Source organism: Solanum pennellii, chromosome 10 (assembly GCF_001406875.1).
Source record: "Solanum pennellii chromosome 10, SPENNV200".
In the NCBI taxonomy this organism is placed as follows: domain Eukaryota; kingdom Viridiplantae; phylum Streptophyta; class Magnoliopsida; order Solanales; family Solanaceae; genus Solanum; species Solanum pennellii.
In genome coordinates this window covers 82,265,620-82,293,167 of record NC_028646.1, presented here as the reverse complement: position 1 = coordinate 82,293,167, position 27,548 = coordinate 82,265,620, and the positions used below count along the sequence as shown (strand labels likewise).

At 30.4% G+C, this 27,548-nt stretch overlaps 4 protein-coding genes across 6 annotated transcripts; 1 reads left to right on the top strand and 3 right to left on the bottom strand.

Annotated features, from left to right (window-relative positions):
- Nucleotides 1–908: 908 nt before the first annotated feature.
- On the bottom strand, nt 909–3,293 carry LOC107032164 (mitochondrial import inner membrane translocase subunit Tim9). Its single transcript, XM_015233743.2, has 2 exons — nt 3,109–3,293; nt 909–1,434 (listed from the first exon to the last, which is right to left on the bottom strand). Exons 1-2 carry the CDS (start codon nt 3,201–3,203, stop codon nt 1,248–1,250), a joined length of 282 nt encoding a protein of 93 aa, XP_015089229.1. The 5' UTR covers nt 3,204–3,293; the 3' UTR covers nt 909–1,247.
- Nucleotides 3,294–4,199: 906 nt separating this feature from the next.
- LOC107032190 (steroid 5-alpha-reductase DET2) lies at nt 4,200–5,178 on the bottom strand. Its single transcript, XM_015233776.2, has one exon. It carries the CDS (start codon nt 5,093–5,095, stop codon nt 4,322–4,324), a length of 774 nt encoding a protein of 257 aa, XP_015089262.1. The 5' UTR covers nt 5,096–5,178; the 3' UTR covers nt 4,200–4,321.
- Nucleotides 5,179–10,046: 4,868 nt separating this feature from the next.
- LOC107032173 (probable protein phosphatase 2C 4) lies at nt 10,047–12,707 on the top strand. Its single transcript, XM_015233754.2, has 4 exons — nt 10,047–11,536; nt 11,621–11,734; nt 11,891–12,155; nt 12,246–12,707. The coding sequence occupies exons 1-4, from the start codon at nt 10,235–10,237 to the stop codon at nt 12,359–12,361; spliced, it is 1,797 nt and encodes a 598-aa protein (XP_015089240.1). The 5' UTR covers nt 10,047–10,234; the 3' UTR covers nt 12,362–12,707.
- Nucleotides 12,708–17,459: 4,752 nt separating this feature from the next.
- On the bottom strand, nt 17,460–25,110 carry LOC107032174 (pectin acetylesterase 5-like). Of its 3 annotated transcripts, none has more exons than XM_015233757.2 (13): nt 24,799–25,110; nt 24,576–24,658; nt 23,157–23,286; nt 22,434–22,513; nt 22,218–22,307; nt 21,759–21,883; nt 20,882–20,942; nt 19,843–19,896; nt 19,668–19,745; nt 19,477–19,582; nt 19,202–19,347; nt 17,971–18,101; nt 17,460–17,594 (listed from the first exon to the last, which is right to left on the bottom strand). In XM_015233757.2, the coding sequence occupies exons 1-12, from the start codon at nt 24,992–24,994 to the stop codon at nt 17,988–17,990; spliced, it is 1,263 nt and encodes a 420-aa protein (XP_015089243.1). In that variant the 5' UTR covers nt 24,995–25,110; the 3' UTR covers nt 17,460–17,594; nt 17,971–17,987. The 3 variants fall into 3 exon arrangements, with proteins under 3 accessions (XP_015089243.1, XP_015089242.1, XP_015089241.1); XM_015233756.2 differs by lacking the exon at nt 17,460–17,594 and adding an exon at nt 17,625–17,887; XM_015233755.2 differs by lacking the exon at nt 17,460–17,594 and having other exon boundaries at nt 17,625–18,101.
- Between the last annotated feature and the right edge of the window lie 2,438 nt (nt 25,111–27,548).

Here is a 27,548-nt window from a genome sequence, read left to right as displayed (position 1 = left end):
AATTTCTCAGTTAAGAGTTGGCAATGGAGCGGAGCGGGTTGAGAGTGCAAGGCGGTCTCAGCAAATATAGATTGACTCATAAATATCTAAAATATGTGCACGTACTGCATCCCTAACTCCTTACGGAGAGTTTCAAAAGGTTTAGCAAAAAAAAATTTCCAAAAGTCATATCATCGCAATATTCATGGGCTAACACACACGAAAAATTGAGAAAATCGCCTAGCCTACTAAATGCACAAGATATGTGCGCAAAAACGATGAACTCCCAATTCCCTATAGAGGGTTGCGTAAAGGTTTTGAAAAAAAAAGTCTAGAAGACATATCACAAAAATAATCATAGAAGAATACAAACAAAAAAAACTGAAAGCTGCTTTTTTGAAAGAAATGGCCTCCAATGAATAGGAAAAAAAGGAGACTTGAGTATTATTTTTCGGATTTCCAGTGTAAAAATAGTATCTTTGTAAAGATTATACTCTCGAAACTAAAGACATTTATTTTTAAAAAAATACAAATAAAAGGACGTGCCACTTGAATGGTGATCTCTAGAATTGCTGAAAATTATTTAATTTTTGGAACTGAAACAAACATTAGCATTCAATTGACAAATAGAATAAAGCAACATTTCACCTCAAAATTCAAAATTACAAGCAACTACTAACCCAACAAATGTCAAATAACTGAATTGTGCACAAACCAACATTTTCGACTAGGCGCAGATGAACATATATTAGTGATGGACAGGTTAATTTCCATCTTGACATGCTACAAGCAGCAACCTTCATAATCTTATTTGGCAAATTCGATGTCTCGGAATATGACATTATCAGAGAGTTAGACAGGCAAAAGATAAGAAATTTGAAGGCAGGAGGAGGTACGAGGAAACAAGAAGAGGATCAATAGACAAAAGATTAATCGTTTCAGCAAAAATCCATTTTTCAACTTCAAGTTCAAAAATTGTTATCATAACAGAAAAGGCAACAGATATATCTCCTTGATGAAGTTGAATACCACATTATTTTACTAGAGCGTCACAACAAAAGAATGCTATCGTAACAGCAAGTGGCCTGTAATCAGTTACAGGATCCAGTTCTACTATTCAAGTTTCTAATAATTTAACTGTAGAAGTACATTTTACCAGGAGAGCTGTTGACTTTCCAAAATAAGGAACTTCCACTACTTGTCCTTGTTGATTAACCCACAATAAACAATAATGAGAAATTGAATTGCAGGCACATAACAGATGCGTCTTAGTCTGGTGTTGGTGCACCTTGGTTAAGCTCTGCAAATCTCAGTCCTACACGCATAGAATGCTTCAAGAACTTCTCAGCACATCGTCGGACACAGGTCTCCTCTTGTTTGTCTAAAGTTTTGCGTTTGAAACTGTCTACACAGTCTGTGAAACATCTTTCCACCAGAGAATTATACATTCTCAAGCTGCAGTAGTTAAAGACAAAATAGACCAGGCTTTTAGAGTTGTAACACAACAGACAAAGTACTAACTGCAACAGAGAGTAATAAAATTCAATCCCGTTTCAATTCTTTTCAAATTTCTACTTGGAACATATTTTACCGAGGAAATTTCTTTTTTACTGCCATTACAAACACCCTTGTTAATCAGTAATCTCTTATTCATAAACATCACTAAAATGAGAAATCAAGAAAACTTAATGCTTGTGAAGCCACGTGTTATCATCAATTTCAAACTTTTTTTCTCAATATATTACTCTTTCCTCTCCTACACCCTTCCTATGACCTTAAGAATGACTAGATTCACAACTTTTTGAATACTATAACTAACACTGACCATACGAGTATAATCCCAACTTACAACATGCTGACTGAATCGCCTAATTCACATTAACATATGGACTCAAGCTTGCTAAAATCAACATTGGAACAAATTACCACATACTTTCTATTTTTATTTAAATATTGAGGGAAAGGGAATATAATATCAGCTTTGGAAATTAAGAATGAATGCAACACATTCCTCAATGGATTCTTTCCAAGTGTGAACACCTAATTTTCCTCTATTATAGTTTCTCCTAAAGTTCTATTTTTCACTTATTTATAATCATTCTCTCAATTTTTACATAAATTGCATCTGCTATCAAAAAAATACCAGAAAATTTGTTTCTTTCCGTATTTGCAAATTAAGGATTAATTAATTAATGCATTAATTGGTTGAGTGGTTTAATTAAGAATAGAAAGGGAATATCAAAGCAATGCTACAAGCCTGCTTTCATTTGGTTGAGTGTTACCTTAAGGGTACAAGCCTGCTTTCTTTTGGTTGAGTGTTACCTTAAAGGTCCACCCTTGTCAAAATCTGAGTGGGGAACACTAAGTGTATTAGAACTCATTTATCACTATTACAACAATCTAAAAAGTTAATGCTCATGAAGCCCCAGTGTTATCATCAATTTCCAATTACATTCTCAATATATTGCTCTTTCCTACCCTCCACCACTTGATATGACTTTGGAGTAGTATACGACTTGATAACAATTAAGAGTATAAGACTAGCACTGCATTACTTGTGTGGGACATAATAGTATTATCACAGCTAATAACATGCTGAATAAACCACCTAATTCACATTAACATATTGACTCAAATTGAATACTAAGGGAACAGAATATATTATCAGATTTGGAAAATAAGAAAGAGTTCACCACTCCAGAGATTAATAGTTCTTCATGTTAGTCTAAACTCTAAGTTTACTACAAATCAAAAAATAAAGTTTTTCACTGCTAAGAAAACATAAGCATGAGCTAATTGCATATAGCCGGTTGTGGAAACTCAATTATGGTAGAGCAAGCAATAAATCAATGGTTTAGGATCCTTAATTCCATATAGATCCCGATATGAAATGTTCAAAGAAGCTTTTTAGTGAAGAGCTAATTGCATGATATTAACATTCTGTTTACAAAATCCATTGTTATATGCAAAAAACAAAAAGCGGTATACTTTCAAAGCGGGAATAGAGACATGGCCACAATCAAAATTGTTTCAACCCTGCAACCCACACAGGGAAGAATTTTCGGGTATATTTCTTAATCAAACTGGTAATAAGCAAATAAAAATAAAAATTGAAGAGATGGAATAAACCTGTCACGAACTTGGAGCTGCTCAATCATGGCTGCCATTCTGATCTTATCTGCTTCAGGAAGTGAATCCAAGTCTCCGATCATACTCTTATCCATCTTGATTCCTCAATTTGATTCTGCAACTTTGGTTGTATTAGGGGTAGAACAGAGGTATAAGCAGCCACTGTTATTGGGGAAAATGGGGTTCTTATATCTAAAACCCTAATCAGGGTACCAGATTGGCAAACCCAAGTGTCATTTTGACCCTCTACTTTTTCAAATTATCGTTTCACCCCTCGTAAGAGTTCGAATTGTAAGAAGGTATTTAGACATTTTCCCTAAATTTTGCAATAATTTTAGGAATCGCTTAGAACGATGTATAAAATATAATAAGCTCGAAAGGTTTTACCTTACGAATATAAAGTTAGTCTTAGAAATTATGAAACACTTGTTTTGTATATGATTGATGAAAGATCTATGGATCAGTTGCTTTGGAGCTATGTAATGATTTCTATTACATCCAAATTAAGCATTTCTGTTTTGTTAGGATGAATGCAAGAGTCTTAAAATACAAATTCACTTGTGCAGGTACTAATAAATTTAAGTATTTAACTGATAAAATCGATCAACAACTTCAATTAAGGACATTTTGAAACACTTGTTTTTTATTTGATTGATGAAACATCCATGGTTTATTTCAGTAATTTGCTTTAGAGTTATATAATGCTTTCTATTATATCCAAATTAGGCACTTTTGTTTAATTAGGATGAATGTAGTAATCTTAAAATACAAATTTACTTGTGAAGGTATTAATAAACTTAAATATTTTAACTGATAAAATCGATCAACAACTTCAATTAAGTGAATTACTATATGTAAAGATCAATATTAAAAAAGCTTAATTATTAAACAAAGATATCCAACCTGCACTATCAAATGAAGACCCTTTGTTTTTATGATTGTCTCATGATATATTGTCTTGATATATATAATATTTGGATAGATTACATTGTTGTTTTGATATTACATGTTGTCACACTTTAAAATAATTAGAAGGAAAAATTTATTAGAAAAGTAGAGTAGAGTACGAGTAAAATTATTATTTAAAGAAATAGGATAAATAATAAAACATGGATGCACACCGTAACAATGGCTCTAGCCATACAATACAATTAAATTTAAATAACAACTAAAATGAACATTGCATTTAAATCAACAATACGATACAACAATTTCAATACAAAAAGGGGAAAACAGCTTTTCTATTCTTAGGATAATCTTCTCCAAATTTCTGCAGGTACCATTTATGATTGGAAACAGCTCGAGGAACCAAATTAGCACAGGTGTAGACAAAAAATGCAAGCCCGGCCCAAGACCAGGTCATCAAAGCCCAGCCCAACCATTCCATTATCTCTCCCAAATAATTTGGGCTGCTCACATAATCAAAAAGCCCACCTCTCGGTATCTTGTATCCACCTCCTTGACTCTTCAGGCCCAACAAAACCCCATCGGCCCAAATATTCACCATCATACCTGACCCGAATATACCCAGCCCAATACCAAACCTAACCCAAAACCAATCGTCTTCTTGGTAGTTAGCATAATGAGAAACCCATCTGCTCTGTATGTAAGCATTCAGTAAATTGAAAATAAAAGCCGTAACTGCAATATTCAGCGGGAAATTGTTCTTTGTGTTTCTGCTACGGAGGCGAAGAGGGTAAATGATTGTTCGATTTGTGTAGTGAAAGAGGTAAGGTGAAATTAGGAGAAAAGCTAATGGATTTGTGTAATTTTTCCCCAATCGAAATACGATAATTGTGAGCCAAAGCGTAGGGCTTTCCATGAAAGCCCACGCAATTGGTGGAGAAATAGTGGTACCTGAATCAGCTGAAGTGTAGTGTTTGCCGTAAGGAGAAGTGAAAAATTGACATAAGATGAAGGTGGGAAATGCCATAACAAGAATGAAGAAAACTATAAAGTTGAAGAGATTTTCATCTGAAGAGAACATGGTGTCTGCTAGCTAATTTTGCTTTAAGCTAAAACTGTGGTTTATATATAAGAATAAGTATAGAAGATATTTTCAACTGTAAATAATTGGGATGGCTACACTTTTGAAGCACGTTTTATATTCCAACTATCTCATTTTATAAACGATAGTTAGTTTGATAATACAAAATTTATAAAAAAAAAAAAAAATCAAAATATTTAGTCAAAATGATAGATATTTATGAAAAAATAAATATTTTAAAATTAATTATTGTTTTTTTTAAAACTAAGATTGAAAAAAATTGATGGAAAAAATATTTTTTTGGAACCAAAAGCGGGAGTCGTCTTTATTTTAGAAAATTTAGGAATAGCCCCCCAAGGGAGATCTTGGGGTTCACATTTTAATAATCAATAAATAGGTGTAGATTTCGATAGACTATCAAATATAATATAATAAATTATTAAATGATGAATAAAGACAAATAAAAATATTAAAATAATAGTGTAATTAAATCAAATCAAATATTATAAAATAAAATATTATATTATTATATAACTATATTATAAAAAAATTATATAATAAATATAATGTCTAACAAGTGTTAAAAGAAATGATGTTTGTTAGAGAAAATAATAAAATGATCCTATGTCTAAAATGATTTCATAACTAAATTTTTACTGAATTTAGTCTTTCAATTATTCAAATATTTATTAAATTTGATCCATTAATTATACACTTATCAATTTTAATTTATTTAACTATATATTTATCGATGTTAGTCATTTAAGTACTTATAAACTTATTATATTTGGTCTCTGTTTATTTTTATACAAATAACTTAGGTTTATATTAACGAAATTTATGTCTCAAAAAATTAAATTTCTTAGCCATTTTTTCAATTCGTCTCTATTATAACAAAAATAACTTTTAACGGTAATAAATAGACACATTAATAAAGAGTGTTAAAGGTGCTATTGACATTAGTTAAGTGTCATTAATCAAAGATTTTAGGTGCACATATAAATGCTTTTAATTGCCGCTAAAAGTACATATTTAGCAGCAACTGAATTATTTTCGTTAATTAATTGTCACTTAAGATCATTTTTAATACCGTGTTTGCTACTTTTTCTTCAAATTACCCTTATGCAAAGTACTGTAACATCAACAATTCAAAATAAAATTCATAAAAAAAGAAAGTGTATTTGATAATGTTATTCAACGAATGATAGAAGGAAATATATTATTGCTATTAATTACTTGAATATGTCAAACCTTATAATAAAAAAGAAAAAATTATTGCCCATTTAATTCAAATTTTGTTCGATTTTTTGAGGACTTGAATTTTATAAAATGGTAAGAGTTGCAATTTTTTTAAAAGTTTTTTCTTTAATTTATTATTCTATTCATTTTATTTTACGTAGAAAAATTTGAATAGTATGATTCAATTTCTTATGCTATAGCAAACCACTTTTTGGATGATCCGGATTCAGACGTCAAAAATTCCAAAAATTTTTGTGGACGTCCGTCAATACATTGGCTATGCAGACAGTTGGCCATCACGTCCAGTACGAACCATTTTCAAGGTCAAACGAGCCCCAAAGCGCGCATACCCCTAATTTGACGATTTTCGTGGATTATAGCAAACAATTTTTTTGGATAATTCGAATTTCGACGTCAAAAATGCCAAAAGTTTTTGTGGAGGTCCTTCAAGACCTTGGTTGTGCAGACGGTTGGCCATCGGCCAATCCGACCCAAGACTGGATTTATGTTTTTGCCCATCTTGATTTAAGATGATAAGGCCCTTCAAGTAAAAAAGGCGGGCCGCGGAAAAACATAAGGAATTGAAGCCAAGCACCACGTAGATGCATATTCTTACCCATTGAAGCTTGCAATTGTAAAATATATATTGACTTAGTATCTAGTTAAATGAAATCATCATTCTTAAATCTTAATTATATTAATATAATATATGATACTGATTACATATTAATTAAGCAAAATCTATCAAAATAGTATACGATATTGATTTAATATCATTTAAGTGAAAATTATCAATCTTAATTAATACGGAGTTGGGGGAGGGGGGGGGGAGGGTGGTATAGATTGTAATTATTTTTGTAAAAATAGATATTTCTGGAATTATTTTGAGTTTAGGCATGAACTTGTAATTATATTGAATTTTATCGCTCATTTACTTAGTTTCCCAAACCAAATAATAAGTGACAAGCATAGATAAATTAATCAAGTTTTGTTAAGGAGTGGTTTGCATGTTTACAAATTGAGTAAGAAAAACTTATATCTAAAAATAGCCAATAGGATTCAAGTGTCTTATGGTTTGTTCTTAAGATCACTTAATATCTGAAAATCAAAGTTTATAATTTATTAACGATTAGATCTTTCCATTTTTTGGGGGTACATTATATGTCACAAAAATTATTGTTAAGACAAAATAAACTATTAAATTTAGAAGCCCAATTTGTTCGTAGTTCAAGCCCATTTCCAAAAATTGATGTTACCACAACGACACAATTCATTAGCTAATGTCTAATTATATAACTAAACTAATAGTATTTAGTAGTACTATAGTTTAAATTAATTATAAAAAGTGGTTATTGTTTAAGAAAATGACTACAAGTCGGGTCTCACAAAATGGTTATAATAAAATTACTCTTACATTTATAATTTGATAAGATTTGTGAAAAGCAAATACTGGGGAAAAGATAGTAACATAGGAAGTATTTAATTTTCAATTACATGAAATGTATGTTTTGATAGCTTTTAAGTAGAGGAGTTCTCGATAATTATGACAAATGAATATTCACGAGAAAAGAAATTAAGATTACATATCTCAATCTATTAAAAGTTGAATATGCTTAATTAAATATTCCAGACACTAAAATTGAGATTTAGCAATAATTAAGAAGCCAAAAGTGCTAATACAACTTCAATTATTTTCAAGAGTTTTATTTTTTTTTTAAAAACAATTCGATTTTTAATATAAATGTGATGTTTTTACAATATCACTAATATACATAAATTAAACAAATTTACCAATTCTAATTTATGTAACCTTTTTTTTTCACTTTCAAAAGTCAAAGCATTTTAATTTAACTATGAATTCAGATATGAAATTTTTTAAATTTTATTAAGTATAAAATTACATATTTTACAAAGTAAAAGTTATTATAAGCCGCGATAATTATTAATTTAAAATATTATGAAAAGATCATAATTAAGAAAATACTCATTTAACTTTTAAAATTTAAAAAAGAATGTCACATAAATTAAAATGAATAAATTATTTTTGTACAGTCGATATGAAATCAAATAATCGATAAAATAAGATGAATAAAATACTACTATTTAAAAAAGTTATTACATAAGGGATAAGGGAAAAAAAGAAAGAGATAATTACAGAATTAAGAGTTAGATAGAAAAAATTTAATATTCAACTAATTAAGCTAGTAAAATCTCTACGATAAAAAAAATAATAAAATTATTAGGTTGGTGATAAAGATAGGAAATTTATGTCAAGCTATAAAAAGTCTATAACTGAAAATCGACAAACCAATTTAGAAGCTAGCCAGCTGGCATTAATGTGTCCTGTAAACGTGGCACCCAATATTATTTCCCAGTTGGCATATAAATATATTTTTCTTTTCAATTAATTTGGCCCCATTTTTTATTTTTATATTCTCAAGTTGGCCCTTTTGACTTTTAATCCATTAGGACTATTTTATTCAAACACCACACGCTTTAGCTTACCTTAGCCTTAAGCTATTTAAAAAGAACACACCAAAATATTAAAGCGATGCTAAAAATAAATAAATCAATGTCAACGCATTTAATTTCTCCTACACCTTCCCCATGAAACCATATAAAAATTAAATAAAACATTAATGAAAATGAAAGCAACAAAAATAGTGAACTCTCCACCCAAAGAAGCATCGAATATAAGTGTACTTTTTTCCCAAGGGAGGGATATTCATAAATAATTTAATTTTAAAATTTTTATTATTTATTTAATTTGAGAATTATAATCACAATGTTAGTTTAAAAATACTTTGTTCTCAATTATATAGAAGATTATTTAGTAGAGTGCATACACTAATGTTAAATAAAATATATTAATAATTTTAAAAATATATTTTATCACGATTTAATTTAAAATATTAAAAACGCTTTTATCTTTAATCATGTTTATTATGTATTCTTTGTGTTTCTAAATACGTGATCTAAGACATCCTTATTAGAAATAAATGATTCACAATATTTTTTATTTTAGAAAACTAAGACATCAATAGCTATTTATTTACACTTTTATCCTTAGTCAACCTAATAAAAGTAATAAACTAGAATGAGTTAGTCAAATTACCATCTACTAATGTTTTTCACGAGGAAGGTGGAAAAATACACGACAATTGAATGACTTGAGTGTAATATCATGTATTTAGTTAGAAAATTCTATCAAATAAAGAATGAAAAAAGTATCATATTTAATATATACTATTTAGGAATGTTTATAGTTTGGATAAAAATTAATTCAAAAAAAAAATTAAATTAAATTTGATTTTACATTTTAGATTATCAACAGTAATTAGTTTGATTATAATTTTATTCAGACAAAAAAAACTCTAATAAACATACTTTTTTCTATTTATATATTCACTATGAAAATTTTAAATATCTTATAAAAAAATTATATTTTATTTACGAAAACAAAAAAATATTTCCAACACATATGTTTTTGACTACCCTATCTTATATTTTGATTTTAGTGAATAAACCAATCCAATTAGATCCGTAAACACTCTCTAATCCTAACAGTAACAAATGACCTGTTACGTAGAAGAGGGAGCAATAAGTAATATTCTTACCTTTTCAGTCATCTATCTAAAGTCAACTCCTCTATGCTTTTTCTTTTTCCACTTCAAATGCTTAAACCCCACACTACCAATTATAAACTTTCAAATTTCAATCTTCATATTCCTCACCTCTTCTCTTCTCTTTCTCTCCTCTCATAGCAGCAGCTTTATTCTCTTCCTAATTACTATTCACTTTCAAATACCATAAAATAAATTGTTTGCATACATTTATTGTTTCTGTTTCAAGTTGAAATATCTTTATTATGAACAACTAGTTACTGCAATCGCTTGGAAAATGGGAAACGGTATTGGAAGATTGAAGTTTTGTTTTGCAGGAGAAATATCCAAAAGACGCCATGATATTGGCGTAGACTTAATTGATAGTTTTGATAAAGGATTAGGCCATTCATTTTGTTATATATTGCATGATTCATCATCTAAGAATCAACATTTTCTAGAAGATTCTTCTTCTTCCGCTACTACAACTATCTCCAGTAACAGCAGCAGCACCAGCACCAGCCAAACCAACGCCTTTCGTACTATTTCCGGCGCTTCTATCTCCGCCAACACCTCTACCACGCCGCTATCCACTGCCCTCGTCGACGTTTCAAATACTTACATTGAGAAGTCGTCCGCTTTTGAGAGCTCTCAGTGGTTTTCTTCTTTTCCTCTTCAGCCAATTCCCCGGAGATCAATCCACTCTATATGTTCGGGACCGATTCCCCGAGTTTCTAACTCGGGCTCGGGCCCAATCGAGAGGGGGTTCCTCTCTGGCCCGATGGAGCGGAGTTTTACTTCTGGCCCGTTGGAGAATCAGTATGATCAGCAGCTACAGAGGTACAAACCTGAGTCTAGTAAATGGGACATAGTTAGGAATTTAAAGAAAGTTTTGTCAATGAATTTGGCAGAGAAGAAGAATAATGGATCTTTGATTAGTGTAAACCGTTTGTATGAAGATGATGAGAATAATGGATCATTTCTAAGTCGAAATGTGCAATGGGCTCAGGGGAAAGCAGGGGAAGACAGAGTACATGTAGTGATTTCTGAGGAATATGGATGGGTATTTGTTGGGATTTATGATGGTTTTAATGGACCTGATGCTACTGAGTTTTTGTTGAAAAATCTTTATTCCAACGTATTCAAAGAACTCAAGGGATTGCTATGGACTGACAAATTAGAATCCTCCGAAAATCTCATGTGCAACGACACAGTTATTGTTCAAAATCAAGAAGTTGATCAATCAGGTATTGATCATTTAGACGTGTTGAATGCGTTATCAGAGGCGTTGAGGAGAGCTGAGGCATCATATTTGGAGATAACGGACACAATGGTGAATGAAAACCCCGAGTTAGCCTTAATGGGATCATGTGTTTTAGTGATGTTGATGAAAGGCAATGATGTTTACTTGATGAATGTTGGAGATAGCAGAGCAGTTTTGGCTCAAAATCCTGAACCCGATCGTTCCATTGGTAACTTGGGACCGATAAATGAGGGGAGTCGAAATAGCATTGATACACTCTACAGAGTTGTATCAGACAGAAAACACAATCTTAGTTCTTATCAACTCACTATTGACCATAGCACATCTGTTAAAGAGGTACATACCACTTTTAGTCCAAATATTTCGATATTTCGATGTTTCATAGACTAATACTCATGCTTGACTCGGAAATTGTTGCAGGAAGTTCTCAGGATTAGAAGCGAGCATCCTACTGACACGTCTCCTATTAAAAATGGACGAGTGAAAGGTTCTTTGAACGTTACTCGAGCTTTTGGTGCAGGCTTTCTTAAACAGGTATTCTCAACGTTAACATTACACTTTTCGTGTCTATGATCAAAAGTCATAAGAAATGCCTAGCATTCTCTTCAAAATATCGAATTTCTTTTGACTCGTTGTACAATTTAACAAGTTTTCGTGTTAATGTAATTCCTGTTTTGTGTGATATTACAGCCTAAATGGAACAATGGACTTCTAGGTGTCTTCAGAATAGACTACGTTGGAAGTTCACCGTATATCAACTGTATACCATCATTATACCACCATAGACTTGGCCCCAGAGACAGATTTCTAATCTTATCATCTGATGGACTTTATCAATACTTCACAAATGAAGAAGCAGTCTCTGAAGTTGAGACTTTCATGTCTATATTCCCCGAGGGAGATCCCGCGCAACATCTTGTTGAAGAAGTGTTATTTAGAGCTGCAAAGAAAGCTGGTAAATATATATCTCTACTTGTGAGAATTCTAAATACGACGATTTCTCATAGAAATCGAACTAAATGCCTTTTGTCCTACGATTTCACAGGCATGGACTTCCACGAGTTGCTTGATATACCACAAGGAGATCGTAGGAAGTACCATGATGATGTCTCAATCATCATCATATCATTCGAAGGTAGGATATGGAGATCATCCGTGTAAATCAACTGTATAAAGGAAGCTTTTTGTGTTGGGATGTTGTAAGTGACAGAGTGGCCTAACTGCAATGATCCATTGAGATTCAACCCTTTGTTTCTATAATTTGGCTCTTATCCACACAAAACAATACACTTAGAACTAGTTTTGCTCATTAACATGTTTGTTGCTCAGGAGGATTGTAAAGGTGCCAATAAAGTTGCCCCTTTTTTCCCTTCAAAAGTAAAAATCTTAGGATATTTGTAACAAAATATTGTGCTCATTGTACATATATTCCTAGATGTATCGATCACACAACCTGATACCTCAAATAGACTCGATCTTATTGGTCGAAAATTCGTTTATTTTTCTCCATACTTTTTGGTCTTAGTTTTAGATTATACAAATCTTGTACTTACTTTTTTGAACATATTATAACTTATCCAAGAAGAATCTGCAGGAGGAATCACTATGTATATGGCATAATGCTTTAAAGCAAATTGAATTGTCAAGAGGGAATGGTTGAAATAAATTTGAAGTGCTTGTGGAATTCTTTTGCCACTCTTATTATCCATATGTTGTTTAGCTGTGGGGGTGGGGTGGGGGGTGTAATATAAATTTCAAAATATAAAACAATTAGTAATTGTTGGTGGAAGCTTGAACTATACTACTGATTTTGTCTTCCATTTCAAACAGCTTCTTGCTTTACTTTTGCTAATTGTTTAATCATGAATCATCCTAGTAGACCAAAACCTACCCAATATAGGTCATCATCAATGAAATATGAAGCGGATGAAAATCATGAGAGATCAGTAGTGATAGAATTACATTCATGTTTCATTAATGAAAATCAAAATATAAAAAAGTATCTTAAGGAAATTTAAGAGAAAAAATAAATTAATTCCTCTCGAAAAAGTGTGACTTCGCCCCTTTGGAGATTAGAGTTCAAATATTAGCATAGACAAAAACGATATTAGGTGATTATTTCTTACATGTGGAATGCTTTATGGACAAAAATTGTAGTAGAAATTCATCCCAAAAAGAACTCAAAATGTATATGCATGTAAAAAAATAATTGTATAATTTTACAACTCTTAATACTTCTATGCCCTTCACCATAGACCATGCTAATAAGAGGCCGTAGATCAGATCAAAATAATCAAGATATGTGTAAACTAAACCAACAATGTTCTTATAAATAAAATAATTGGTTATCACCAATTTGGTTATTATGTTGGGAATGTTAGAATTTGAAATTAAATACGAAAAGACAATTCACTGTTTTTATATATATTTTTAAAATTTATTTTGAAAGGTCTAGAAAGATCATTAGAGTTAATGGTGTTGGAATTCAAATTTGAAGATCCACTAGAATTCTCCAGTTTAAGAAGACTTTCATTACTACTTAATCCTCTATTACTACTTAAATGGAAAGTTGTTGGCTGAAAATGGAGATAGTCAATTAATCTCATGATGATTGTCCCTAAATAGATTAATTAAGCTCATGATTTTTAATAAACATAGTCAATTAAGCTCTTGATTTTCAAGAAACCTACGCGTTTTCTTTAGTTAATCCAATCCACTAATAGCAAGAGAAAATAAAATAAAAGAGCCATATAAGTCATAGTTTGTGACGTATGAAATATTAAGAAAGTAGGTGCATATTGATCCAGCTAGAAAAAACATAAATAGTAGTACCTGACATGTTACTCCCTCTATATTAATGGTCTATTTTTCCCTTATAGGCATGTTTTAAGAAATAATAACTAAAAATAACAATTTTATTTAATGTGAATATCTCTCTTTTTTTGGAATATTACAAATTTGTTTTACATTTTCAAAAGAAAAAATTTGATTAAATTTGAATTTACGTTGAAGAGTTTTACATTAGCAAGGATAGTCCTTCCCACCAAAGGTAATTTCATATTTAGGAGTACTTAAACTTATCAAGATGTCTGATTATGGAGGATGACTTGTTCACAAAACTAAGAAATAAATAAATAAAGTAGAAGTGTTTTTTTTCATGTTTTAATATTTGTATTAAAATTTAATTAAATTGGAATTCATATAAAAAAACGTCCCATATTAAAGAATACAATATTTACTGACAAAAACAACTCTATATTTAGAAGTTCAAACTCAAAATTTTAATTAAAAATAACTAAATATTTATCACTTCACTATAGACAAAACAACTCCATATCTAGAAGTAGAAACTCAAAACTTTCGTTAAGAATAAATAAATCCTGATTAGTTTGATCCAAAGTAGTTGACCCAAAGGCCGAAGCTACCAGACAAAAGCTTATGTAATTACTAATTAGCCAATATTTTAAATAAAAAATGGATGATTGGTTAACTTTTTGATAATATAAATAGGATGATGGTTGAGTGGTGTGGTGAGATAAATGAATATCTTCACTGTTAATCAAATGTATCATTTTGAGTAGTGGGAATAAATTTTTTTATAGGATTCTTCTCGTGAAAAATTTGTGAGTTTTTTTTTGAAACGATTATTTAGTAAATAGTTTTTTTAATTAAAATTTTGACCACAATCTGAAATTTGCAAATTACTACAAATGTTATGCGATAATTTAATATTTTATTGGTAAGATAATTGAGTAACATAGGAATAAATATTAAATTCGAATTCAATATTATCTGAAAAAGTAAATTCTCTAACATTATTTACACAACTTTTAATCATAGGAAAAAATCTAAATAATCACTAAAAAGTGTAAATTAATCTTATGAAATTTTTGACCAAAAAAAAATTCAAATTAATCAAGATACTAAAATTCTTATATCAAAATTCAAATAACCGATTCATAAAGAAAAATCATGAGATGCATGAACATGGAGGGGAAAATCAGCTACGTGAAAAGTAATTAAGATTAATTTATTGTACAGAGTTACTTGTGGTTTTGGCAAACTCTAATTATATCTAGTGAACTTATATATTCATAAGTTTTTTTTTCTTTAAAAAAAGTCAAACACTGAAAATAAATAAATAAATTAAATGTTCAAAGTATAGAAGAGTTGGTTTTTATTTTTTTGACTATCAACATCATTCACTTGAAAATACCTGTGCTGGTTAACATGCTAGCAGAGTGATGGTGATGGTTATTTCACCTATAAAAATATCTAAAGAAAAAAAAGATTTTTTATCAAAGTTACAATTATATTATATTCTTTTTTAGAGAATTTTAATAACTCAATTAGTAGATTATATTTTAAATTTTTATTTTATTAATACTAGTTCGATTATCCATTTTATAATTTCCTATTTATAATTCCTTTTTTTTTTTTGCCTTTTTTAAATAAAACTATTTGTTTTTTAAATTTTCCTAATTGATCCCTAATTTCAGGTGGATGGTTGGAAATTTGACTGAATTTATGGTTGAAATTTGTGAACTCAAACATTTGAAAATTGAAATTATAAGTTCATAACCTAGAATTTAACCTAGAATTTATTATGTTTATATTCCATGTAAAAAATATTTAGTTCGATTCACTATTTTAAAAAAATATTATTTGTCCTTTGAGAAATGTCCGGTGATCATATAGTTTAATTGAATTTGTGAGAAAATAAAATATTAATATTTTCGTACAAAAAACTTAAAGGTTTCCTGCCATACATTTTTCCATGTTGAGATGGTTCGATGGAAACTGAATGAACTTCTTTTTACTGGTTTACCTTAGAAAAATCTTTATTTCTCGTAGTGGTTGAACTTAACAATAGCATTCTCAACTCATACAGAGTGAAAATTCAAATAAAATAAAATAAAATAAAAATGCCAGATTTAAAGTAATTAAGATTTGAATCATACCATTTGAGCTTAATTATTGGCATAAATTGCACAAAATGCACACTACTAAGTACTATCAATTGATACTAAACAACATGTAAAACAATGATTAAAGTTAAAAGGTACTTACAAGTATTTTATTTTATTTTCACAATGAACTACAAAAGATTTATTCTCTCATTGAGATTCTCCAAATAAAAAAGATTCCATCTTCTCCTATTTAACATCTTTTTTTTTGTTGGTTTATATACAAAATTAGTGAATCAAATCAAATACAATTTCTTGGTAAAAGGATCCAAATTGGATTATTTTGGATTTGTTAAATTGCAAATTGCAAATTCCAAAGTCAGACCATACATATTTTGTGTTTAGAGAATTTTTAATTGGTTAATGCAGCTTCAAGTTTAAAGATTAGAAGAACAAAATCTGTCATCCACTTTCTAGAAGATCAAATCAACTCCTAAAATATTTGCACTTGATGTCTTAGCATTTAATTTATATTTATATAGAAAAAATCACACCATATTTGTATTTAATTTATATTCAAAGTAGGGCATGGCATTGACAATTTGACATAGTTTTTACCTACACCAATATCATAATTACTATCACGAATCAATGAAAAATTTGTATAAAAAATTTGTATTATTATATATGCTTTTTTCATTTCAGTCCTCTCAAACCAGCTCATTAGAAAAACATAAAACATATTCTTTTTGAGATACGGAAAATAGCTACTGAAATTTTTTTCTTTTCTCATTAATTCAATTAAAATATCTATACGACTAACCACCAAACATTTTCTTATGAGAAATTTCAATAGGAAAATATTGGTTTTTTTAATAGTGTAAATTCCATCAAAGGATGCAAAAACACATTATTTTTAGAGAAAAAATCGTTCCTGTTTTGGGAGATCCAATCCTTTTGTCTATTTTGACCCACAAATTAAAATTAAAAACTTAGATTGAGATTATAGAGTAAAAATTTCACTACCTTATTTGGATACTCTTATTTAACTTTTACTCAATTTTTTAATTATTTGTTTTTAATATATCTACTTTAAAACAAATTTAGATATAAGGTGTTTAAAGTTACACATGTGTATAGATTTCACATAAAAATTGGATGAACTGCACATAAAAATGGTTAAAATGCAAGTAAAATATATCATGGTTAGTTGATTAGAATATATAAATAAAATATATCATGCATTTTTAATTTAGTGTATACACTACGTGCATCTCAAGACTTCTTCAGTTTTACAATGATCTTTGGTACTAAGTACTAACCTCAAGCAGATTAGTGGACTCCCATAAAAATATATACAAACAAGGAGAAATGAAAAATAATAAAAAAACATTAAAAAAAAAATCACATTACCTTGCTTGTATCTCTGCAGAATTTAAGTAAATACGAAATCGATCTCTCTCAAATAATTCTGGAAATGTTTGATGCTGGGAATATATACAGAAAAAAAAGAGAGAGAGAGAAAGGTGTAAAAACCTATAATCTGAAGAAAAAAAAATATACAAGGAACTCTGGCAAAAAAGAAGCTAAAGGAACAGCAAGTTTGAAGTTAGAAATGAAGTTCTTGATCTCAAAAGGGAAAGAAAAGGTTACAGATAAACTCCAGACTAAAATTATGACAGATGAGGTTCACTATTAAACGTTGATTCCAGAATGCTTGATTGCTCAAAATGGAGAGAAGAACAGGAATACTCTGGCTGCATACCTTGCTGTTGTCTGCCTGAATCATAGTTTCTCATATTTGCATAAAAATGTGCCACAAAGTATGGTTAAATGAGAGCATAAGATAAGATATCAGTAAACCTGCAGCAACCGGCCTGTCATCCTTGAGTAAAATTCATGTGATAGCAAGTAGGATTGCATGGAAATGGACAATCAATATGTTTTGCCTCTTCTCGGTTGAAATACCAGTCTCCTACAGCCTCTGCAATTGTCTGCTCAATGATTCGGAGAACAATCATCAGTTACAGTTGTATATATTGAGCTTTGGAAAGATTTTTTCATTTCTAATGAATGAAAGCCAGAAGCTTAATTGAGAGATATTCTTCCCATTTCTCAGCTCGTATTGAGTTCAACAACTTAAGCTCAAAGATATTCCCAAACTGTGAAAAAAATTAGAGAAGGCAGACATCTACTGCATCGGGTTTTAGATATCTGCTTGTATGCTATTTTTCTTTCAAGAGGAATAACTCTCAACCATGGGCTTTAGGAATGTGACATGACTAGTCTTGAGTAATGGCTCTCCTTAATATTAGAGTCAATGGTACCACCCTAAATGTGACGAAACAACATGCTATTAATGAAAGCAAGAAAGTAGATTAGCCACATCTTCTTAGAGATGGTTTCTTGATATAACATATATGTGGTCTCAAAAACGGAGAAAACACTGGGGAAGATATTGATATAGTCTGAAGAAAAATTTGGTGTAAGCTTCTCCTATTCTACGATATGGTACAAAGCAATCCCGAAATGAACTAGCATGATGAGATCTTGAAGAGAAATTAGAATTAAATTATTCTAGCCCAACAACAACAATAACATATTCAGCGTGATCCTAATAAAATGTTCTTTATGTCAAAGTACAAACCTAAGATAATTCCTCAAGAAGGCTTTGAAGCAAACTATTATGCGAAAATCCCACTGTTTATGGTTACATCTGGAGTAAAATATTAGCACAGTTTACCTCTAGAAAGATCTAACTTAAGCTTGTAGGTCAAACTGCGCATTAAGTTAGATGTTTATTAACTTTTCGAGCGTCTGTTACTTTGGTTTCTAAAGATTTCAGTTTTCACAAACCATTATGTTTTCACTGTTGGTGAATGGGTAAAAAGGATGGATCACATATGCGAACAGTTAGTTATTACTTTCGCATCTACCAACCGCTTATCCAGCTTGCTATCTCTAACTCTTAGGCGCATGGTGAACATGGGGTCTGATTTTATCTAATAACATTATATGTAACTTACTAAAAGCTATGCTGATAAAATTAGAACCACCTTCAGACCATAGATAGAATATAAAGGGAAAAACTTACTTTGTTATTGATTTTTGGAGAACGAGGAGAATGCCATGTCTCAGTCACCCATGTTTGGCAATGTATAAAGCAAGAATTTATGAACATGCCCCCTTCTGGATTTTTGTGAAATCCATCGAGCGTTTTGAGCAAAGAATTTCGGAAATCTGTAGATAATGAATAATTTCATAAGGTGACAACATAGCAAGCATGCAAGTATCCTAATACCTGCACTCCTCAAATGAAAAGCCTGGCTGCGGTATCTACAATTGCTGTTTTTAGATGCAAATATTCACCTTGCAGGACTTCAAGCTGTTTGGAATTACAGTTGTTAATATTTAGCTTGCATCTGAACCAACTTTGATGTGGATCTGATGAACGAGGTACCAAGATGTTTTGTATCTGTAAGTATAAACAGTAAGTTAGTAGAGCATTTAGAAAGAAAATTATTAACTAGAAGCTGAAACAGCATGGAACGAAAACTTACTTGCCAAAAATCATATCCTGGTTGAACAAGGAAAACAGGGGTCTTTATGCTGCTTATAAATTCTTGAGGGAAAAAACACTGAGGATGAAGCCAACATAAAGTCACAATGGAGAAAAGGTGAACGGCAAAAGAAAAAACTATGTTAGTATCTCAAATATAAACGAAAAAAGGGCACCTTGTAAGGTTCCAATCTTGACGTGCAATCCTTCTTTAAACTTTTTGCCACACCCTGAGAATGATCAAATTACAATCAGGTTTGAGTCAGAAATCAGAACAAATGCAATCAAGAAACAGGGAACACGAATAAATAGTGATAACAATAATAGTTGGAAATTGCAATAAAAAAACCAGGTGCATACGTAGATAATTTTTAAACATCGTAATTTGTTCAAGCAGCACTTTAGAAATTATACCACTAATTATTAACAACATTTTGTTGATCAAGCAGGAAATACAGCAGAAACATTGTTCCATCACATCTACAGAGAACCAATAAGAAGAAAACTACATCAGCATTCACATTCATGTGTTCTTATGATGCTTATACAATTGATGATCGTAAACACCTTCTTCCCCTTTCCTCAAAAAAGTAAAACCTTAAATAATTGCATCACTTATAAAATGTTTCGCAGTCTTTTCCCTGTCTGGGATTCATATTTGGTTCAGAAGAAGAAATCGAGTGGCATCAGGTTTCAAGATACATTTACTCATTACATGATCCGGTCCTTCCTGGACCCGTGCATAACAGTAGCTTAGTGCACCGGGCTGCCCCTTTTTATATAAATCTTAGGACCTTCATAACTCTTAGTAGAATGTACCATGTACAAAACTTATCATATACATTACAAACAGTTAGTAGGACAAACAATTTAGTTACAGACTCTCATTTAAACCTCTAAAAATTCTGATAGAACAATATTGCACCGTAAAAATGCACAAGTATCACTTCTAATTTTCTATTCCATGATTATTTTTTCTATTGGTCCATATGCAACAGTACAAAATGAAACTCTCATCAACTCCCTTCCAAGTTGAATTGTTTTTTCCTCATACGTTTACACCAATAATTTTTGCATCAGCATCCAATTACACCTGAAAGATCATTCATCACATCGGTGTATGACCAGAAATATGTTGAAACAAAGAGTCACAAACACAGAAGGAACAAAAGCATGCACACACAAAAAAGTAGCTTCTGAAGTACAAGGAAAAACCTGGAGGTTAACAACATCTTGATAAAATCGCTCAATGGTGGGACTTCCAGCAACGTCCTTACTGAAATAGTGCAAGCAATAATAGACTTACGGTTGATTCGAATTTGGACTACACACGCAAGAAACCTAACAGTTCTTAGAATGGTACACCTCTACATTATTGGGAATGAAACTGTCAATCTCATCTTACAAATTCTCATGCAAATTTTTTGACAAAAAGATTCTTCCTCAATATTTGGTTAGAGTTTTAATTTAAAGGAAAAGGTGCCCCTTTTGGACAAAATGATCAATACACCAAGATGTTCCATAGTTTCTTCCTGCCCTAGTGAGTCATGTATTTTCTTCATTGAAATTTTATCAACTATTGCAGTATGAGATTCTGATTATTATGGTGATCCAGTCCTCACCTATTAATAAGATTTTAGCATGAGTGTTTGCACCTTCGATTAAAAAATTTTCAGTCCTCAGCATATTGTATCATTCAGTATTTCACCTTCCACCCTTTCCTGGCTATCTTCGGGAGTACTATCTAAAAGCTTAAAACTATGTGCATATCTATTTACCAAATTTTTAGAAGTAAAACTGGTACTTATTGTTTATTCTTCTCAGTTGCAGGCATATAGCTCATTCATTAGCTAACATTTCATGATCTCCTGGCTATGTTTTACAATGCATAACTAAAGAATTGTTTAATACCATCAAGTTTCTTCCTATAATTTCTCCTATGTGTAGATTATATTCCAAAAATCACATTCCAGATTTGATATTATACCTGCTTCCAAGAACAGGTATACTAATCATGTTTGAGGGTCAAGATCCAGAAATAGATACATTAGTAATTGGAACTTTAGTATGCACAGTGTTCTAGGAGACATACTCATTAAGGAAAAAACCTGCATCAACAAGGCACTTGACATTGGCATCCTTGGGTAAAATCTCTCGAAAGTCATCGCAGTGTATGAGAGTTGCCAGACCTCCAGCGGAACATCCCGAAAGAAGTGCCTGCAAAGTTAGGCATAAAAAGGTGCAAGTCTAGGACTTGAAGGTGACCAGGTCCAGTATTCCAATTAAAGTAATAACAACCTCTTTTTCTAAAGAAGAAAAAGAAGTGATCACCTCTTAGTGCACTTAGAAAGATACAGTATATTGATTAGAACTATGAATTCAGAATGGTCTAAATTTTTGAATTGAGTATCTGTTAGTTTTTAAAATACATACTACAGAACAAACGAATTAAATTAACTGAAAAAATTAAGGTGGGGGCAGAGCAAAATGTTTTATATAACTGAGAATTGAAAAACCCAAAAATTCAATGAGACAAAGCGAAAAAGAATACCTTTTTAGCATAAGAAAGTCCTATTGACAAGAGTTCATCCGTTACTGCTTCCCAAATAACCTGGCCTCTGAAGTAGAATTCTGTTCCATTCTGCCATAAATCAATAGATAACAAAGGTACTCAATGCTTTCTTTGCCTTCTTTCCCTCATCTTCTTGATGGATGTCATGGAAAAACACAACATTCATAGTCTTTAATAAATGCTCCATGAACTTACTTTAAATTCACTGTCTGGGTGTCCAGAAAAGGATCCACCATCGCAATAGCGTATCTTGACTTTGTTCCAGTCGAAGAAATCTGAATAAAGTCAAATTGGCCAAACAAGAGCATAAGATCCCTTAATGAAGCAGATTTTCATTCAAAACAAAAATAAGTCAATTATTAGTACCTACTTTTTGTCAAAACTGATAGTAGTTTCATCAACAAATACGAAAAGAAAAACTATGTGGATTAACAGTCAAAAAGGAAATGTGTTCAAGTAAGTTCCTATTATTCCTCTTGGAAAACATGAACTTTTGTAGATGGTTAATTCATTGGCAACAGAAAAATATAAAATGATGAGCTATCAATGTGTACTTACAAACTTGATGTCTTCGTTTGGTAAATAAAACTGCTGGAGGATTTAAAGTTTAAGATAACACAATTATAAGCATAATGAAAATTTGTAGCAAGAGTATAATAATAAAAATCACTGAACACAATATATCAAGGAGTCAAGTCTTTTTTTCTTTTTGAGGTTTCAATGAAGGCATCAAGAAGATGCTAACAGATCCACAAGGGATTAAAAATGGTAGAGCTTGCTAGAATAAAAATCAGCTAGGCTATGCTAATTGCTCACGGAGCTAACAAAATCCAATAACTGAAGTGAAGGAGTCAATTCGTTTTCCTTTTCGATAAATATCAAGAGAGTAATACTTAAATCACCATTAGAGTTGCTTACCCGGATTTTGTGATGGGTCAGAGCTCAAAATCCCAAAAAACTGAACTTCATGCTCCATGAACCTCGAGGAGCCCAACTTTGTTGTCTGCCGAAAAGAACATGTTTCTATTGAGTTACACCAGCCTCCACCCTGCAATGCAAGATTAACACAAAAACATAGTCAACAAGAAAAGGGAAAGAGCAAACTAGAATATTACGTATCACATCTGCAGGCTAATGTTGTGTGCATGGCTACTACTTTGGCCTTAACTAAGGTCAACGTTACAAAAGATAGAGAACATGTCCCTTAACTTATGGCTGGATTTTTCTTTTTTCATGAGAATGTTTTTTGTTTGTGGGAATGATATGACTCTAACCCAATACCTCTACCTATTCGGGTGCTATGTTGAAGTGTATTACCACTCTATTAAGGAATTTAAGAATTACAAGAGACATGTTCTATTTTAGCGACCAACATGATGAAGTTATGTGCCACACAATATTTGAAGCAAAAATAGAACATAAATCCAACCATTTTAACCAATATAGGTCCATACTCCATAGGACTACTGAACCATGAACCGACTGCCTTAACCTTCTTTTATCTGTACAAAAACCACAAAAACACTGTTTTCTGAAGAGTATACGGTTCCCTTTATCCCAACAATCAAGCTCAAATTCCTCATAAAATTCAACATCATCATTGTATCCAAGATCATCTTCAAAACCAATACTCAGATACTTGTCAACCATCAACAAGTTCTCACAAGAAACATTTTAGCTCTTCCAAACACAAAATGAGCAACAACTATTAACTCAGGCAATGACACGTCACCCAATTTAACATGCACCCCCTCCCAGTATTATCAACAGCATAAAAGTTCCCATCTTTGAGAATAACATCATTTTAAGGTAAGAAAAAGTCATCAACAATAGACCACTTTGTATCACCAGATCTATATGACTGTTAGCAACATTATGACCAATTTTTCATAAACATGAACAGTCTTTAGAGCACACACCATCTTTTTTCAAACACTCTGTGACTTTTTCCAAGTAAGACGGGTCGAATTCATGGGTTGAATAGTCCTATATTGGTTGAAATGATGGGTTTTACGTTTTTTATTCTTTTGGCTTCAAACATTTTGTCACATCATTAAACTGTTACTGGAAATACATTTTACTGCTAAGAGAATATTTGGTCTGATATAGCAATAGTAAAGTGACATTTCTGTTAACAAAAAAAAAAAAAACTTTGCACATCATTTCCAATAGTTAATCACTTTTTGCTTTACCAAAAAAGAAAATGACTTTGTTAACTCATTGCAAAGTAGAGCAACAATTTCCGATAGACCTTCGGATCTAAAGAAAAGTTTTTGAAGCAAGAAAACACATTTTTTAACAATTGATCAACTCAGTTAATAAGACATAGAAGCTAACCTCAATGTGAAGAACCCATTTGTCAGACCCAGATCCAAAACCCTTCTGTAAATGATACCCAGGTAAGCTTCCATCTAAACAAACTGCAAAAAAAATCCACAAAACATATAATCTGCACCTTCACCATCCAATTTGAACTGCTCACATACCCAATTACACTAAAAAAAATAATTAAAAATAACAAATTGAAGTCCATGAAACAAAATGTGGAAGAGAAATTTACAGGCAGATTTTTGTTGGGCATTGCTCAAAGGGGTAAAGGGTATCATCAAATCGTTAGCAGGAATCGCTGAATTATTAGAGTGAGAGATGAAGGAAAGTGTTAAAACTAGAATAGCCAATGAAGCTGCTGCAATAGTCCACTCTCTTCTTGTCAATTTTCGCCACCATTTTAGGAATTGAAATCTATGATTCGCCATTTATGATTTTGACTTGGGATCAATAGATTTTGGCTCTAAGCATTTGTGCTGTGCTTATTTGTCTTTTCTTTTTGTTGGTTGAGCTTGGGTAGGTGAAACACTATAAAATGGGTAACTGACTTTTAAAATTTTAATTTGGACCATCATCTAAACTCGAGGGTTATATTATCAACAGTTTTGTAAATATCTCTTTATTTATTTAATTAAACTTAAATATACTCTCAAAATTATTAAATGAGTGAAATACTTTCTAAATTTTGGTCGAGTTTAGAAAATTTTTCATTAAATTTCTTGACTTTTTTTTTAAGAGCAACATACTCTTACACGAATTTGACATCATTTACTATATCATATTGTGCGTCGGGGTGAATTTAAATTTAGTTAGTCAAATAGACATATATTCTTAAGGTTGTTAATATCGGAGACAAAATCAATAATTTGTATTAAGATTTAAGGATATTCTCAACACTATTTTTAAAAAAACTTATACTCACTTTGTTTCAATATTGTGGTTTTCATTATTATAAAAAATTTAACTTTAAGTTAGTTAAATTGATTTTCAAAAAATGATTATGACAACTAAAGGTAGATGAATGGAGTATTTTGTTTCTAAATTTGTTTAGACAAATATTGCTTAATTTTCAGACTACTCATAAATGTTGTCATTGTTATGAATATATAGAGAATGAAGTTTTATATGGATTGGATCGTCTTTTATGATTTTACTTTCAATGACTTCGAAATATTTTTATATAAATCAAATATTTCAAAACTTAGAGAATGTATTTCATTTCATTTAAGGCATTAATAAATTTTGTTAGGAATAGTTGCATACTTGCATTTGTACTTGGGGTTACACCATTACCTCTATGGGTTGGCTTAAGAAGGAGGATAGTAAAGTCTTTGCTTAGGCCTAATTTTGTTTGATCATAGTACATGTTATGATTTTATTTCGTTGTTTAGACAAATATTGAAGTTTGTGATAAAATAAAAATAAAAAGTAAAAATAGATAAATTTGTATAAAAACATAAATCTTTTTTTATTTATATTAAGCTATACAAATCTTTATATTAATAAATAAATTTTTTATAATAACATCCAACAGATTGTCTTGCAATTATATGACTACATCATATTAACTTTGAATTAATCCTTACAAACATATATAATAACAATAGTATTCCTATTTTCAGTATTACAAATTTAATTTAGTATTGAAATAAATAAACATAAATGATATAGACCTTCAATTATAAAGTGAAGTTATATGATTTAAGTTTAAAAATAAATATAAGCAAAATTTGTAACTTATTTACTCGTATTATATAATAATGAACCTCATATATGAAGATGATACGGATGAAATTTAAATCTAAAAAAAATTCATTAATTTTTTGTTAGACATAATTGTCCAAAATAAAAGTCTATAAAGAAAATTAAGTTATTTTTTAGTTATATTTTGATGTTGATTATCTTATTTGTTATTTTTAAATATGTTTAAAAGAGTTTTGGTACGTAATGTCACGTAAATACATCCAAAATATTAACCAAGTTAAATTCTTGACTTGAAATTTTCATGAACCATTTATTGGATAAAACTAAATTCAATTTAGTGCATATCAACTCAACCGATTCCATTATTATGACTGATCTCATATCAAGAACTTTAAAGAATAAAAAAGTTGTTTCTAAAAATTGTAATTTCGCTTTGACAATGGTTAAAGTGATCTAGTTAATATACTATCCATTTAATTTTTAAAAGATATGTGTTGTAAATTTGAGATAATATCAAGTAACGGTTATTTGAATAGTAGTTATAATTTTTTATTTGATATTTATATTATTAAGGTTCCATTAATTATCACAAATATGCTTTCCGAAAAGATATATTATTTTTTTTAAGCACATCTTGTTCCTAATTAAAATATTATTAAAGAATCTTATTTTTATTTTCTTTCTTTTATCGTTTAAACAAATAAAAACGCAGGAAATAATTTTTTCTTTTTAATCTCATTTTATCAATTAAAATAGAATGACTTTATGTATGCTTTAGACGGATAAACATATACTATATAAGATCAAGTATATCCATCATTTATTTATAAAACAATAAAAGATAGCTATGATGAAATAAAATGATATTTTATTTTTATTTCTTTAAAATCGAAGTAGGATAAACATTTGTTAATTTTAAAAAATATCAATAGAAATAATAACCCAAATTTCAAATGAACAAATTCAGACAATTTTTTTCTAAAAGTCAAAGAAGTCCTATATTTATTTGAAAAATGAACATTTTTTTCATTAAATAATAATAAAAATATTAACGACAAAAATATTTTTGGACCAAACCATAAATACTAAGTTTTTTGTTGATTTAACGTAGCTTAAGGCATCTTTGACCATTTCCCTATAAATTATCCACATCGGTTAGATGAACAAATAAAATAATTAATAATCAATGAGTTTTATTTTTCCAGTAAAAACAGAGTACCTATTAAACATAGAAGTAACAGAATATCCTCCAAGGAAGACTAACCCCCCCCCCCCCCC

What these genes read in the sequence shown, in the direction of transcription:
- LOC107032164 (XM_015233743.2), bottom strand. Translation starts at nt 3,203, where the DNA reads ATGGATAAGAGTATGATCGGAGACTTGGATTCACTTCCTGAAGCAGAT. An exon ending in CAGCTCCAAGTTCGTGACAG is followed by an intron (nt 1,435 to 3,108) that starts GTTTATTCCATC and finishes TAACTACTGCAG; the next exon opens with CTTGAGAATGTATAATTCTC.
- LOC107032190 (XM_015233776.2), bottom strand. Translation starts at nt 5,095, where the DNA reads ATGTTCTCTTCAGATGAAAATCTCTTCAACTTTATAGTTTTCTTCATT.
- LOC107032174 (XM_015233757.2), bottom strand. Translation starts at nt 24,994, where the DNA reads ATGGCGAATCATAGATTTCAATTCCTAAAATGGTGGCGAAAATTGACA. An exon ending in AAGATGTTGTTAACCTCCAG is followed by an intron (nt 19,897 to 20,881) that starts GTTTTTCCTTGT and finishes GATCATTCTCAG; the next exon opens with GGTGTGGCAAAAAGTTTAAA. An exon ending in ACAGCTTGAAGTCCTGCAAG is followed by an intron (nt 19,348 to 19,476) that starts GTGAATATTTGC and finishes CATTATCTACAG; the next exon opens with ATTTCCGAAATTCTTTGCTC.
- LOC107032173 (XM_015233754.2), top strand. Translation starts at nt 10,235, where the DNA reads ATGGGAAACGGTATTGGAAGATTGAAGTTTTGTTTTGCAGGAGAAATA. An exon ending in GTGCAGGCTTTCTTAAACAG is followed by an intron (nt 11,735 to 11,890) that starts GTATTCTCAACG and finishes GTGATATTACAG; the next exon opens with CCTAAATGGAACAATGGACT. An exon ending in TAGAGCTGCAAAGAAAGCTG is followed by an intron (nt 12,156 to 12,245) that starts GTAAATATATAT and finishes ACGATTTCACAG; the next exon opens with GCATGGACTTCCACGAGTTG.